This window comes from Mercenaria mercenaria, chromosome 13 (assembly GCF_021730395.1).
Source record: "Mercenaria mercenaria strain notata chromosome 13, MADL_Memer_1, whole genome shotgun sequence".
NCBI classification, from domain to species: Eukaryota; Metazoa; Mollusca; class Bivalvia; order Venerida; family Veneridae; genus Mercenaria; species Mercenaria mercenaria.
Window position 1 is genome coordinate 79,228,393 of NC_069373.1, and position 17,515 is coordinate 79,245,907.

Below are 17,515 nucleotides of genomic sequence, written 5' to 3' on the forward strand. Positions count from 1 at the left end.
ACACGCCCTGATGCCCATGAACAGACTCCTAGCTATGGGACAAATAGCCCCTGTGTTTCAAAGGTAGTTTGTTTGTTTGTTTCGGGTTTAACGCCGTTTTTCAACAGTATTTCAGTCATGTAACGGCGGGCAGTAAACCTAACCAGTGTTCCGGGATTCTGTACCAGTACAAACCTGTTCTCCGCAAGTAACTGCCAACTTCCCTACATGAATCAGAGGTGGAGGACTACTGAATTCAGACACAATGTCGTTTATCAAATAGTCACGGAGAACACACGTCCCACCCGAGGATCGAACTCACGACCCCTCGATCCGTAGACCAACGCTCTGCCTACCGAGCCAAGCGGTCGGGCTCCAAAGATAGAGTATGAACTCGGAACTAAGGGTGAGGTAACCCCGACAGAAACCTAGAGAGTTGAAGACAGAGGTATTGGCCATTGGCACTCTCTTAACGAACCACAGCACTATGCAATATCGCTGTGACTACACAGCCATCCGGTATTCCGCAATGTGGTGCTGAATCTCTGAGGCCCCTCCAGGGAGAATCAGTGCCGAGCTCTGAGCCTCGGCAGAGTCCCCCCTCAGCTACTTGGGATCGCTCCTTCAATCCACAACATGCAAAGGAGGAACATACCAAGGAGGAGAACCAATCGGCATCAGCCTTTCAGGTTGATGCATTTGAATGCGGAGGGTGTCTGCAACAAGAAGGCTGAACTTGAGCATATCCTCCATGAGAAAGACATCAATGTGTGTTGCATTCAGGAAACTCACCTGCAACCAGAGAAATCCTTCAAAGTCAAAGGATACCAGTGTTTTCGCTGTGACAGAATTGGCAGACGCGAAGGAGACATCATGACATTGGACAGGAACAACATCAGTGCTGTTCAGAACAACATGCATATGGATGACTCAGAGTTCCAAATTCTGAGCCTCAGAAATAACGAGTTCAGCTTGAAACTTGTGAATATATACTCTAGACAAAGCTATGTCCCTGGTCAAAGTTGAAACTGATGGAACCAGGTTCATCATTATAGGAGACTTAAACAGTCACTCACAAAGCTGGGGATATTACCACCTGGATTAACGCGGAAAGGAGATGGAGACCTGGCAAGATGATAACAAACTTATTCTCATCAACAAGCCGCACGATCCCCCAACTTTTTACACCAGAAGCTGGCGAACAACGTCAACCCCTGACCTTGCTTTATGTACTGATGACATACACGGACATGTCAAACGGGAAGTTGATGAGCATCTAGGAGGTAGCGATCATCGCCCAGTCCATTTTACTAAGGACCGTATAGCCTTATCTTCACCCATCATCCCCAGATGGAACTACAAGAAGGCCAGATGGACCTTTGACCAAAGTCTGAGTGATGAGCTCTGTAAAGACATCAAATTGGAAGGTACAGACATCAACCGGGTTGTCAAAGACTTCAACGCCAGTATACTAAAGGCTGCTTACAGCGCCATTCCAAGAGGAGCAAGAAAGGACTATAAGCCCTACTTAAGTGAGGAGTTGGTGAATCTACAGGCAAAGCTATCAGAAGCCAGGGAGGAAGCAGGAAACAATTCATCACAAGAAAGTAACCTTTCTCTACAGCAAGCCAAGGAAACATTCCTCAGGCACAAACTGGAAGCACATAGGAAGAGCTGGAGAAATAAAACAGCCTCGCTCAACCTAGAGCGAGATGGTCAAAAGCTATGGAGATTGACGAGACAGCTGAACGGTGAAGACACAGGGAGAGGCTCAACAACTCTGGAGAGAATGGTGAACTTTTGACAGGTAAACAAGCGGCAAACACTTTTGCCTCCAACTACAAAGATGTTTCCAACATCCCCATCAACAGGGAACGGCCCGAAGAGAAAAAAGGGAAAGGCAGACAAAAACAAGGAAGAATATCCAACAGGGAAAGCCACGTTCTAAAAACGCAGCCTCCCCAAACGCGCACAATATCAACACACGCACACCACACACACACACAAACAAAGCAAACACACAAGGACAAAACAAACAAATAAAGGAACACAATGGGGCACCGCCTTGGAACGGTCAAGACAAGTCAAGTGACATCTGAATGCATGAAACAGAGTCTTAAACTACATGAGTTACAGACAAGCCTCAGACAGTCGAAGACAAAGAAGTCTCCTGGACCAGATGGAGTCACAAATGAAATGCTGACCCAGTTAGGCACTGCAGCAATTTGCAAACTCCTGGAAATTTACAACTACAGCTGGACACAAGGATTACTTACACAGATATGGAAAGAGGCAGTCATGATCCCCATCCATAAGAAAGGGAAGGATCCAAGGAAGGCTGAAAGCAATCGTCCAATCAGTCTAACCAGTTATGTTGGAAAGACCATGGAGAGGATTGTAAATGCACGTCTGAAGTGGTACATGAAGACTAACAACCTACTCACAACACAACAAGCTGACTATATATAATAAAAATAGGATTAAATTGAATAAGGTGGTCAGTAAATATTTGAAGTGAAAATTAAATCCGGTGAAAATAAAGTGATAAGATAGGTGAAGGAATGTCATAGTCAAGAGTGTGAAAAGTGAAAATTAGGCTAAAAAAATGAAGAAATCTAATCTAGAAATTTAAGTGGAAAAGTGAAAAGTTCAGCAAAATCTAGGCCTATTGTGTGAAATCAATCCTGAAGTTATATTAATTCTGTGTATAAATTCGCCTTGGATATAATTGTGTTATTCTTATTCCATTGGATTATTATCATCGCTGCAAGATTTTTACCAAGGGAAAGGATTCTTACCCTTGGGTGCCTCGACAAGTTTTCAAGTTTTCAAGTTTATTTTCTTATGTTTGGCCCATATGGGCATCAACATTTACCATGTTCATGAAAGGCATGAAATACAATGCTAAAAGTAGTCAGTCTACCATAAAGCACATTATACAATGTAAAACAGCTTCATAATTTCTTATACAGTATTATGAGATGAAGTATCATTATAGAATCTATTATAGAATGACTATTCAAATTACAGCAGTGTCACACACATGTTAAAGCAATTGGGGTGGCGTTCCCTTGCAAACAGAAGAAATGATGCCAGACTACTGATGTTTTACAAGATTGTCCATGGACTGGTTGCAGTGCCAATGCCTTCTTATATTTTACCTCCTACCCGGCTCACTAAAGTGACACATGCATTCCCAATCTTTCCGGCAAATTCAAACACCCTGTAATTATTACAAGTTCTCTTTCTACCCGGCTACCATCATTCTCTGGAATTCTTTGCCGGCTGACATTGCTCAAGCACCTACCCTGGACCAGTTTAGGCAAGGGGTAAAATACTCGCAAGGGTGTCATGCAGTATTTATAGATAGAATCTTACAAGTAAACCCAGTGACAGGTAAAGCATGCATATGATACAATGAAAAACAGCCTTAAACTTATTAATATTGTGAAATTAAGTATCATTAAAGAATCTTGCCCAATGATCGTTAAAGCATATTAAACAATGTAAAATACGTTGAAACTTTCTAATAGACTACAGTATGGAAAAATGAAATACAAGTCAAGGGGGAATCTACTTGACAACAACAACAACAACAATGGCGTCTCTCAACAAGAGAAGGAAAATGAAAGGGTCGTTGAGAACGCTCGAAGCAAAAAAACTTCTTTTGAAGCATAAACGTGTTATTTGTACAGCAATTGAAGAACTAAACGCTGACGCATTATTGTTATTTTGCTTTCTTCGGATAATAAATTGCAATGGTGCTTTCCCCGTGTGCTTTTCTGATGCCTGGTGCAAAACGCTCAGAAGCATTGAAGATCCAGAAGAAAAAAATCAACAAATCGCGCTGTTTTCAGATTTGTTCGAGATATCTCTTATTCAGATGCTTTTAGAAGATTCTGATAAAGTCGATGACACTGTTATTTCTGATGGTCGCTTGACAGCAGTTAAAAGATTGATAGATTTCATGGATGAAATAGATGGTGAGTATTTCACTGTTTTCACAGTGTTCATAGTATTTGCCAAGTCTGTTCAGGAAGGTCTAATAAGGGGACAGGGCTTTTCATCCTTATATAACAGACACATGCCCAAAAACAAAAATAAATAGTGAAATATGAGCCCTCTTCAGAAGATATTAAGATTTAAAATGAGAACAGGATTTTTTTTATAGGTCCCAGGTCTGATATAGAGAATCCATCATTGGTCTTCGGTTAAGATCAGAAAATCCCAACCCGAGGGCGCACCGCTCAAGTCTTAAACGAGGCTGAGCCGAGTTTTAGACTTGAGCGGTGAGCCCGAGGGTTGGGATTTCCGATCTTCACCGAACACCAATGATGGATTCTATTTCTCACTTACCACAACAGAAACAATAAAAACAAGCATAAAAATATGAAACTACTTAAAATGCGGGAAATTGGCGTCCGTAAGCAGAAGTGACGTCGTGATATTTCAGTGACGCACAAAAACAAAGTTCCGCTTTAGTTTTATCGTTTGTAACGTAACGGTACGTTCTTATCATAAAGTAACGAATTTTGAATCGAGAAATACACTATAAGGAACGGAGAGAAAAGATAAAGGTACCTGATTTTTAATTATTTTACATAAATAATATGTATATTCAGCGCATGAAGGAGTCCGTCACAGGAGTGTGGGATAACCCATGTGAGATAAGATTTTCCAGCACTTCTAAAAATAGAGATTTTTCTGTCCGATAAGTGAGAAACTCATGTCTGTGATAGATAACAGAGGCCTGTCCCTTCCCAATCCAAAAATATACTATTTTTTCCCAACTGTGGCAGAGATATTTCCCAAAATCCCAAAGAATTTATTGGTTAAGATTTTGTTTACATTTTAGTATTTCCAGAGGAAGCATTTGTCTGGTACTGATTTTTTGTTGCACTATAGCCTAACACTGAACAGAGCCACATGTGACACATTACCAGGTCGAAGACCACCTGGATTGAGAGACATCAATTCTCTTGATCTAAACATTGTCTCTCAATCGAAAGACAAAATGTCATTAGATAGAACAAAGAGCTATAAAAATAAATAGATTGGCAACTTGAAAGGCATATAGAGCAAATCTCTCCAACTTCCCGTGACAAAAAAACGAGATCTCGTTTACCGGAAGTGGCGCTTTCTCCACGCGCCATTTTGTATGCGAAAGCAATTATTCATCGGTAAAATAATTATCACCGTATGACCACGCATCTTTCGATGGCAAAAAAAAAACGTGTACTTCGTGTCTTAAGACCATTTCACATTAAACTAATTTTGTTTTAGAAGCTAACATGTATTTTAAATGTAGTTTTAAAGGTACAAATTGTAACTCCATGCTCGCCGATGTTTGTTTTTAGTAAGATAACGCCGAATCACGCTCTGACACGAGCTCACGCGAGATTAAAGTCAGTTGCCATTCTGTGTATTTTATACTTCTTTGGATAGAAAGACTAAAATTAGCTTAAACAATGAAAATCAACGAAAGAAAAATTAAAACTCGCATTTCATAATGCGCAAATTTATTTCATATAGTGAAAATTATCTTTCTTTTATCAACTTTTCAAAACCTAGATTATTTAGGAATTTTGTTTTTAAAGCATTATAATGCTATTAAAGTTAAACAAACTTCGAAAACATGTTTCTTGAAAAGTTGACTTGAAATAACAATTAAGTTGTTTAAATGAATAAGTTATGCGACTTTAATAAAATGGTTATTTTAATAATGATTTCATGTTTTTTTAACACTTAAGCCATGTACTGTCTTTCGATTGAAAGACATTTTGTCTTTCAAACGAGAGACAGTGTTAAGATCGAGAGAGTCTCTCTCAATCCAGGGGAAATCTCCGACCTGACTACAAGTCTAATGCGTTATGTTGAATTGTTCCATTGCCTTGATTTTAGTCTTGTGTTTCAAGGGAGATAAATTTAATTTGTCTTTTGGTGTTTACTTCCTGTTGATTATTTTTCCCAAAATGGACAATTATCGCGCATAAATTTCCCAATATGAAAGGCCAAGGCCTATTCCCAATTTCCTGAAGAAAAGCCCTGGGGGAGGAGAAACTCCACATAAATCAGTATATTTATCTGTGGTATTCTGTCTGAATCCATCGGTTGGAATCGGTTTTTAAAGGAGTTTGAAAATGACAGTGGCTAAAGACCCGGAGTCTAGAGGTGCGGTTACTGGACCTCTAGACAATCCTTACAGGGCAGGCTAGAGGTCCGGTAATCAATATGAATACTGAGAACGGTATTTATTAGGAGCTAAGAGAACATATTTTATGAGGGATTATTTTTATGATTATTATGTTTGTTCTCTTATTTTAATTAAATAAATGTAAGTCATGGGAAACAGAAGTATTTATAATTCTTTAATCCCGGGAAAAATACGATCGCAAATTCGTCAAATAATTAATTGCAATTAATTATATGCCGTAATCATAAGCTTTTATGAGATTCTTGTTATTTTTGGGACTGATGAATTAAGATAATTAATAAGCTTATTTTTTGACACAACTTCTTGAATTCGTTTTACTTGAGCAAATAAAAAACGGTAACCGGACCTCTAGACCCGGAGTCTAGAGGTCCGGTAATCAATAAACGTGTACTATTATGTCCTGTTAAACCAATTATTGCTGATGAAAGTTATGATTTGTTTTCATTAAGTTGCAAATACTTTATGAGCAAAATTATTAATATTTTCAATTCATCAGTTCCGACAAAGAACTAAAAATACACAGAATAGCAACTGGGGATAATCCCGTGTCATCTCGTGTTAGAGTGTTATCTTATTTCAAAGTGTTTGCCGACTTGATCAACCGTGATCAAATCAACAGACGCTTACTGAAGTATAAAATTGGCGGTACGCCCAGCGCGTAATAAACGGAGAAGAGTCCTTTTTTCAAACGAAAACTGTTGATTTCTTAGACTTCCAATCATAAATTCATTCTTTCCCCGTGTAGAAAATACTAATAACATTAAAAAAGCACCATTATCATTATAAACAATCGATCCGAAAGTAACCTTATTTAAAAGCGTTTGCCGACTTGATCAATTGTGATCAACAGACGCTTACAACGAGATCTCATTCAGTTGTCACGGGATGTTGGCGAGGTTTGCTCTATATGCCTTTCCAGTTGCCGATCTATTTATTTTTATAGCTCTTTGGTTCCGAGAAGCTGCCGATTACGGCAGACAAATATTTTGATTTGTGGAATTTGCGATCATATTTTTCCCGGGATAAAGAATTATAAATATTTTTGTTTCCTGTGATTTATCAGGGCTTTATTTAAAACAACGAGTAAAAGAAGAGAACAAACTTTTGAAAAAATCTCCAGTTTTAAAGATAGCTCTTATGTAAATACCGTTCATAGTATTCATATTGATTACCGGACCTCTAGCCTGTCCTGTACGGGTTGTCTAGAGGTCCGGTTACCGGACCTCTAGCCACTTCCTTCGAAAATATCATTTAAATACAATCTGTTTACATCGGGATCCCTTGATAATTATTGTCAATGTTGTATTTTAATAAGAAAATCATCAACCCATTGTAGGACTCGAACCTATGACAACCTGCTTGCAAGTCAGGTGCTCTACCAAATGAGCAAACCTGCCTTCTGGTTAACAAGAAGCCTCGAATCACTACACTCCTCCTCACTTTAATTATTCACAACAGCAGTCTTTAAGTGCCGTGTGGCGGCTGTAAAAAGTCTCCCCGTACTTGGATTCAGTGTTGTTATATTTTCTGGTCCTTTGTGATCATGGAGTTCATTCAATATAATATTATGTGTAATAGAGTTCCGCTTAAGCCAGGCGAGGGGGCATGAGTAGTGTTGCACATTTCATTACTGCTATTATTCTTCTTGGTTGCATTCTGTGCTTCCAAAGGAGCTTTTTAGCGGTCTAGATGCAGAGTATGGCGGTCTGGCTACCTGACCTCTAGATAACCGGTAAAGGGCAGGCTAGGGGTGTGATATTCAATATGAATACTGTAAACAGTATTTACATAAGGCCATCCTTAAAAAATAGTATGTTTCCTGTAATGCGACACACCGTTTTTTTAATGGGTTGCATAGCTGTCAAGGCTCTGCAAAGGCCAGGAGTGTGATCGGGGTTTGAAGGGAAGGTTATCCCTCTTAGGGGTCCGGAGGGCGATGATCCCTAAAAGCCGGAAATGCTCTCACATGGAAAATTTAGATTTTTAACACAAAATAGATCTGGTTTTGAATAGTCTCCCTCCATGTTTACTTTTTGTGACGTTTATTCATGCGGTAGAAATAACACGTTGCACCGGTGAATGTAAAAGCTGTATTATACGGTATGAAAACATCGTGTCAACGTTGCCTCGCTTGTTTGATTCAATAATTTTCTATGAAAAAACGATTGCTTTATTTCTTTAAAATGCGTGTGACATTGAATAGTAGGCGTGCGAGCGTGATCTAGGGCCGAAATGCGTGTGACACACGTGCAATGCGTGTGTCTTGACAGGTATGGGGTTGGTAGGTAGGTGTTTTTATGCCCCCGAAGGGAGGCATATTAGTTCGTTCGTTAGTTCGTCACAACGTTAACTATTTTCATGAAGGCACTTTACTCGCGAACCACTGCACCCAGGACCTTCAAACTTCACAAGTCATGATGATAGTACTCATTGAGTACAGGACACCTACTGACTTTGGGGTCACCAGGTCAAAGGTCAAGGTCACCAGGTCAAAGATCAAGACACTGCGGGGGTGGGGGGGGGGGGGGGGGGGTGGGCATTAGTCATCATTAGTGACAGCTCTTGTTTGTTTTTTTTCATTAAACTGTATAGGCCATTCGGGTAACCGAGCTTGCAGGATCTACTGGCCCGGATCACTATCTACTTAGCAGGGCTTTTTTTCCTTCTTTAACAGGGGTCGATATTCAGCCCCTTCACAATCCAAATTTGCACACAATTCCATGCGGATTTTCACAAATTATCGGACCTAATTTCATTGTTTATGTTCCAGTGAACTTCATTTCAAGCAGTTGTAAAATAATAAATTTTTTAATCGAGTAGTGTAGCGGTACTGCATTACACGGTAAGTACCGAGAAGAAACGAAATTTATACCTACAGCGATAATAATAATACAAATAAGTGTACTTATATTACAAAATTGCCTCCAGAAATGCCAAGTACTATAAGTGTTTATAAAATTTCTGTTTCTTTTATTATTTTGTGACAAATCTCATATTTATACAACAAAAATTAGTCAAACAGAAGTAATAACAGTTAAACTGTTCGTAAATCAAATAACACTGGGAATTTTAACCCATTAATGTTAACACTTTGGAGAACACAATTTTTGTCTCTTTATATAATTCTTTTTATAGTACAGTACTTCCTGAGAATCTCTATAAAAATACAATTTTATACTGAAAATATGCAAGTATTATTGACAAATAAATATATTTTACCAGTTATTTTGTTTGATGGATTTATCTGAAAGTAATCATACTACATCATGTAACATTGGATAATATTTAAATCCATATTCTCTTTATTATTTGTTCATACAATAATATGTACATACATAAATTTTGCAAATACTTTTTAGCTCACCTGAGCCAAAGGCTCATGGTGAGCTATTGTGATGGGTCAATGTCCGGCGTCCGTTGTGCGTTGTGCGTCTGTCAACATTTTCTAAAAAAATCTTCTTCTTGAAAACCACTGGGCAGAATTACTTCAAACTTCACAGGAGTGATCCTTGGGTGGTCCCCTTTCAAAATTATTCAAAGAATTAAATTCCATATAGAACTCTGGTTGCCATGGCAACCAAAAGGAAAAACTTAAAAAATCTTCTTGTCCAAAACCACAGGGCCTAGGGCTTTGATATCTGGTGTGTAGCATCATCTAGTGGTCCTCTACCAAAATTGTTCAAATTATCCCCCTAGGGTCAAATATGGCCCCGCCCCGGGGGTCACATGGTTTATATAGAGTTATATAGGGAAAACTTTGAAAATCTTCTTGACCAAAAACCACAGGCTTTGATATCTGGTGTGTAGCATCATCTAGTGGTCCTCTACCAAAATTGTTCAAATTATCCCCCTAGGGTTAAATATGGCCCCACCCCGGGGGTCACATGGTTTATATAGAGTTATATAGGGAAAACTTTGAAAATCTTCTTGTAAAACCACAGGGTCTAGGGCTTTCATATCTGGTGTGTAGCATCAACTAATGGTCCTCTACCAAAAGTGTTCAAATTATTTCCCTAGGGTCAAATATGGCCCCGCCCCGGGGGTCACATGGTTTATATATAGACTTATATAGGGAAAACTTTGAAAATCTTCTTGTAGAAAACCTTAGGGCCTAGGGCTTTGATATCAGGTGTGTAGCATCATCTAGTGGTCCTCTACCAAAATTGTTCAAATTATCTCTCTAGGGTCAAATATGGCCCCTCCCTGGGGGTCACAGGGTTTACATAGAGTTACATGTATATAGGGAAAACTTTGAAAATCTTCTTGTCCAAAACCACAGGGACTAGGGCTTTGATTCTTGGTATGTGGCATCATCTAGTGTACCTCTACTAAAGTTGTTCAAATCATGTCCGCGGGGTCAAAATTGACCTCGCCCCAGGGGTCACTTGATTTTACATAGAGTTCTATTGGAAAATCTTCAAAATTTTTTAAAAATTAAACCAGAAGGCCTAGAGCTTAGATATTTTGCTTGTAGCATTGCCTAGCAGACCTCTACAATTTTTAGCTCGACTATTCATAGAATAGTGAGCTATTGCACTCGCCCATGCGTCGGCGTCGGCGTCCGCGTCCGCGTCCCGATTTTGGTTAAGGTTTTGTATGTAAGCTGGTATCTCAGTAACCACTTGTGGGAATGGATTGAAACTTCACACACTTATTCACTGTGACAAACTGACTTACATTGCACAGGTTCCATAACTCTATTTTGCTTTTTTACAAAATTATGCCCCTTTTTCGACTTAGAAATTTTTGGTTAAGGTTTTGTATGTAAGCTGGTAACTCAGTAACCACTTGTGGGAATGGATTGAAACTTCACACACTTATTCACTGTGATGAACTGATCTACATTGCACAGATTCCATAACTCTATTTTGCTTTTTTACAAAATTATGCCCCTTTTTCGACTTAGAAATTTTTGGTTAAGGTTTTGTATGTAAGCTGGTATCTCAGTACTTACTAATGGGAATGGATTGAAACTTCACATACTTGTTTACTATCATGATCTGACATGCACTAAGCAAGTCCCATAACTCTACTCTCTTTTTTTTCAAAATTATGCCCCTTTTTCGACTTAGCAGTTTTTGGTTAAATTTTTGTATGTAATCTGATATCTCAGTATCCACTAATTGGAATGGATTGAAACTTCACACACTTGTTCACTGTCATGATCTAACATGCACTGTGAAGGTCCCATAACTCTACTTGGCATTTTTACAAAATTATGCCCCTTAGACTTAGCAGTTTTTTGTTAAGTTTTTGTATGTAAGCTGGTATCTCAGTATCCACAAATTGGAAAGGATTGAAACTTCACACACTTGTTCACTGTCATGATATGACATGCAGTACAGAGGTTCAATACCTCTACTTTGCATTTTACAAAATTATGCCCCTTTTTCAACTTTTGTATTCATTCAATTGACAAGGCTGTTGAATAGTCGAGCGTTGCTGTCCTCCGACAGCTCTTGTTTTTCAAATCATGACCCATGGGGTCAAAATTGACCCCACCCCAGGAGTCACTTGATTTTACATAGGAAAATCTTCAAAAATTTTGTATAAATAAACCAGAAGGCCTAGATGATTCTGATATATGGACTTATTTGTTGGTTCATTTAGCGGAATTGTCTGTATCCAGAGATAAATTATATGAAAGAATGATCTTTTTGTGTCTTTGAGTCAGGATATGGATAGAAGTCCGGATTTTAGATAAAAGATTAAACGAGTCTGGTGGCCTTACCCTTTGTTTTTTTTAGCTCACCTGTCACGTAGTGACAGGGTGAGTATTTGTGATCACCCTTCATCCATCGTCCTTCCGTCCACAATTTGACTGTTAACATTCTAATGGTCACAATTTTGGCCCAATCTTAATGAAACTTGGTCAGAATGTAACCCTCTATAAAATCTTGGAAGAATTTGATATTGGGTCATCTGCGGTCAAAAACTAGGTCACCAGGTCAAATCAAATGAAAAGCTTGTTAACTCTCTAGCGGTCAAAATTTTGGCGCAATCTTATTAAAACTTGGTCAGAATGTTACCCTCAAGTAAACCTTGAATGAATTCGATATTGGGTCATCAGGGGTCAAAAACTAGGTCACCAGGTCAAATCAAAGGAAAAGCTTGTTAACACTCTAGAAACCACAGTTTAAGTTGGAAACTCATGATAAATGGTCAGAATGTTTGTCTTGATCACATCTAGGGCAAGTTTGAATCTGGGTCACGTTGGGTCAAAAACTAGGTCATCATGTCAAATATAAAGAAAAACTTGTTAACATGCTCGAGGCCACATTTATGACCATTTCTTCATAAAACATGATCAGGATGGTATTCTTGATGATATTTAGGTCAGATTAGAATCTGGTTCATGTGGGGTCAGAAACTAGGTCATGAGGTCAAATCAAAGGAAAAGCTTGTTAACACTCTAGAGACCACAGTTTAAGTTTGAAACTCATGAAAATTGGTCAGTATGTTTGTCTTGATGACTTTCAAGTCAAGATCAAATCTGGGTCATGTGGGTTCAAAAACTAGGTCTCCAGGTCAAATATAATGGAAAGCTTGTTAATACTCTAGAGGCCACAGCTTAAGTTTGAAACTCATGAGAATTGGTCAGAATGTTTGTCTTGATCACCTCTAGGTCAAATTTGAAGTTTGAATCTGGGTCGTTTGGGGTCAAAATCTAGGCCATCAGGTCAAATATAAAGAAAAGCTTGTTAACATGCTTGAGGCCACATTTATGACCATATCTTCATGAAACTTGGTCAGAATGGTATTCTTGATGAATTTTAGGTCAGTTTTGAATCTGGGTCATGTGGGGTGAAGAACTAGGTCATGAGGTCAAATCATAGGAAAAGCTTGTTAACACTTTAGAGACCATAGTTTAAGTTTGAAACTCATGAGAATTGGTCAGTATGTTTGTCGTGATGACTTCCAAGTCAAGTTCGAATTTGGGTCACATGGGGTCAAAAACTAGGTCACAATGTCAAAGGTAACGAAAAGCTTGTTAACACTCTAGAGGCCACAGTTTAAATTTGAAACTGATGAGAATTGGTCAGAATGTTCGTTTATGTCAAGTTTGAATCTGGGTCATTTGGGGTCAAAAACTAGGTCACCAGGTCAAATATAAAGAAAAGCTTGTTAACACTCTTGAGGCCTTATTTATGGCAATATCTTCATGAAACTTGGTCAGATTGTTAATTTTGATGATCTTTAGGTCAGATTTGAATCTCGGTCAGGAGGGGTCAACAACTAGGTCACTAGGTCAAATCAAAGGGAATTTTATTTAAACTTGAGACAACAGTTTATGTTTGAAACTCATGAGATTTGGTCAGAATGTTTGTTTTATGATATCTAGGTCAAATGTTAATATGGGTCATGTGGGGGTCAAAAACTAGGTCACCAGGTGAAATCAAAGGAAAAACTTGTTAACACTCTAAGGCCACATTATGACCATAGCTTCATAAGACTAGGTCAGAATGTTCAGGAATTTACCATGAAATACTCACCTAGTTTTTTTGTTACTGAAGCAAAGAATTTTGTTAAAGCAAGCAACAAAGCTCAGGTGAGCGATATAGGGCCATCATGGCCCTGTTGTTTCACAATTTTCATATTTACGCCGCTATTTTTCACAAAATGACCAGGCCCAGGCTCCTTCACAATTTTAGGGAAAAAAGCCCTGTACTGGCCCGAATATTGTTGGTTATGTAGTGGTACTTTGAACATTTAACAGCATGCCCACTCATTTTCATAGTGAAAGGTGGTAAATCAGATTTTGGTCAACTATTGGATTTGTTCGAAACTTGTTTTTACTGATTGTTTACACTTATTTGTATTCATAACGTTCTTCATAAATGTCTAATTTTCAATTGAAGTATTTTTAAACCTGTCAGAAAACCCATTCATGCGCTGCAGTACATGAATCACATACAAAATATCAAATGCACGCACAAAAATCGCTTGTTAGGGGTACATGCGCGCAGAGATTTTGGGCTCCTAATCCCCCTATATTCAGCTGCGATGTATTTTTCATTGTGCACTTGCTGAAATGTGTGGTAAAGTCTAAAATACAGATCTGGAGATAATATTGTTCCCATCACCTATTTCTCGGCGTAATTGTCAGCCGCATAAATGATAAAGTGGTTTGGTAAGTGTATTAGTGTGACGTCATGGGCATCATGTGGGGAAAATAAAAACTCAAAGTCCATGGAGAAAAGTATTTTACATTTTATGAACCTACATGTAGCAAAAGGTTAGTCAATATTATGTCCTTCGATAATGGACTGCATTTTTGATATAAGTTACATATTTGTTAGTAGGCCATTTATCATGGATGAGTTATTTTACCAGTCGTTGGTTGAGTGTATGGTATTTCGGATGAATCGTGTTCGTTCATGAAAATGGGAAATACATAAATTTTGCTGAAAACTCCGACGTTAACGTGACAATAATACATGGTTACAGACAATGTTGGCAAAAAGTGGGTCAATATGAGTATTGACTGGGCCGGCGGTCAGTACTGGTTAAAACCGGTCAATACTGATCGATACTGGTCAATTCAATAGTGTGGTCTATATTGGGGTTTCAGTACTGATTTATTTAACACTTTTAGATTCACAGATTAACACAGGCTGTAACAGTAATATAAAGCTAAAATTATATTAATCAAGTAATATTAAAGCAATATGAAATAATGTAAAATTTTGTTTGGAACAATACTGGTCATGCTGGTCAATTAAAATTTTGGTCCTACGCAATATGACCTTATCAGTACAAATAGTGGTCAATACTTTTTAACTGCTTGACTTATTTTCAACAGATTAATACAATGGGATTATTGATCATGACAGTTTCAATTTATCACTGGCTTAATGCCAGGTTATTAGTGACAAACAGTCTATTGTATATAGGCATTGTTACTGAAAATACGAACTTCAAGTAGGAGCTATCTATATTATATTAACTGCATCAGAATATAAGGACTGAAAAAATTATTAAAATATCATTTCCTGAAAAAGAGTTATTTGAGCTAAAAAATATATATAATTATATAAATATAAAAACTATATAATTAGATTGTTTCCCTTGCGTAAAAAAGGCTTAGGGTAAATCTCTATTGTATATTGTAAGACAGTGTCAATTAGTCAGTGTGACTGACAGTTGCTCTCCAAACACAATTAAACCACTTCAAAGAAAGGGTAAGGTGTTTGGTCTAATGTTTTCACAGCAATTTTTCATTATATTAAATCAGCTAAATGAAACCCAGAGATCCAATATGGAATTTTTACCTCACCTGAGCACGAAGTGCTCAAGGGTGAGCTTAAGTGATCACCCTGTGTCCGGTGTGCGTCGTCCGTCGTGCGTCGTCCACAATTGTTTCAAATGACATCTCCTCCTATACCACTGGGCCAATTTCAACCAAACTTCATAGGGTTGTACCTTGGGTGGTCCCTTACCAAAATTGCTCAAATCGTTCCGCTCCACTTAACAAAATGGCAGCCAGAGCTAAAAATAGAAAAACCTTTAAACAACATCTTCTTAACCACTGGGCCAATTTCAACCAAACTTCACAGGATTGTTGCTTGGATGGTCCTTTACCAAAATTGTTCAAACGGTTCCGCTCTGCTAAACAAAATGGCCACCAGAACTAAAAATAGAAAAAACCTTAAAACAACATGTACATCTTCTCCTTAACCACTGGGCCAATTTCAACCAAACTTAATAGGATTGTTCCTTGCTTGGTCCCTTACCAAAATTGCCTAAATGGTTCCGCTCCGCTAAACAAAATGGCCACCAGAGCTAAAAATAGAAAAACCTTTTAACGACATCTCCTCTTTAACCACTAGGCTAATTTCAACCAAATTTCACAGGATTGTTCCTTGGATGGTCCTTTACCAAAATTGCTCAAACGGTTCCGCTCTGCTAAACAAAATGGCCGCCAGAGCTAAAAATAGAAAAACCTTTAAATGACATCTCCTCCTTAACCACTGGGCCAATTTCATCCAAACTTTACAGGATTGTACCTTGGATGGTCCTTTATCAAAATTGCTCGAACGGTTCCGCTCTGCTAAACAAAATGGCCGACAGAGCTTAAAATAGAAAAAGCCTTTAAACGACATCTCCTCCTTAACCACTGGGCCAATTTCAACCAAACTTTATAGGATTGTTCCTTGGGTGGCCACTTACCAAAATTGCGCAAATGGTTCTGCTCTGCTAAACAAAATGGCCACCAGAGCTAAAAATAGAAAAACCTGTAAACGACATCTCCTCTTTAACCACTGGGCCATTTTCAGCCTCACAGGATTATGGGTCACCCGACTGTGAAATTGACCTGCTGACCTTTTTTTTTTTTTTAATTTTTTTTTTTTTTGTTTAAATTTTTTAATAATTTTTCTTTTTTAATTCATTTTTTTTTTAATTTTTATTTTTCAATTTTTTTTTTGATTAGCTAGTACACTAGCTAATTTCACCAATTTACAGATTGTTCCTTGATGGTCCTTTACAAATTGTTTAAACGTTCCCTCTGCTAAACAAAATGCCGCCAGAGCTAAAAATAGAAAAACCTTTAAATGACATCTCCTCCTTAACCACTGGGCCAATTTCATCCAAACTTTACAGGATTGTACCTTGGATGGTCCTTTATCAAAATTGTTCAAACAGTTCCGCTCCGCTAAACAAAATGTCCGCCAGAGCTAAAAATAGAAAAAACTTTTAAACGACATCTCCTCCTTAACCACTGTGCCAATTTCCACCAGACTTAATAGGATTGTTCCTTGCATGGTCCCTTAGCAAAATTGCTCAAATGGTTCCGCACCGCTAAACAAAATGGCCGCCAGAGCTAAAAATAGAAAAACCTTTTAACAACATCTCCTCTTTAACCCTGGGCCAATTTCAACCAAATTTCACAGGATTGTTCCTTGGATGGTCTTTTACCAAAATTGCTCAAACGGTTCCGCTCCGCTAAACAAAATGGCCGCCAGAGCTAAAAATAGAGAACCTTTAAATGACATCTCCTCCTTAACCACTGGGCCAATTTCATCCAAACTTTACAGGATTGTTCCTTGGATGGTCCTTTATCAAAATTGCTCGAACGGTTCAGCTCTGCTAAACAAAATGGCCGCCAGAGCTTAAAATAGAAAAAGCCTTTAAACGACATCTCCTCCTTAACCACCAGGCCAATTTCAACCAAACTATAGGATTGTGCCTTGGATGGTCCCTTAGCAAAATTGCTCAAATGGTTCTGCTCTGCTAAACAAAATGGCCACCAGAGCTAAAAATAGAAAAACCTGTAAACGACATCTCCTCTTTAACCACTGGGCCATTTTCAGCCTCACAGGA

General features: G+C 38.3%; 1 protein-coding gene across 3 annotated transcripts in view; it reads left to right on the forward strand.

Annotated features, from left to right (window-relative positions):
* Positions 1-3,400: 3,400 nt before the first annotated feature.
* The window catches only part of LOC123529478 (uncharacterized), a 36,975-nt gene continuing 22,860 nt past the window's right edge, over positions 3,401-17,515 (forward strand). Inside the window, exon 1 of one of the 3 annotated variants that reach the window (XM_053522434.1) lies at positions 3,401-3,962. In XM_053522434.1, coding sequence (XP_053378409.1) covers positions 3,578-3,962 — 385 coding nt within the window. In that variant the 5' untranslated portion in view covers positions 3,401-3,577. The remainder of the gene's footprint in view (positions 3,963-17,515) is intronic. The other 2 variants (XM_053522433.1, XM_045309828.2) reach the window with 2 other exon arrangements.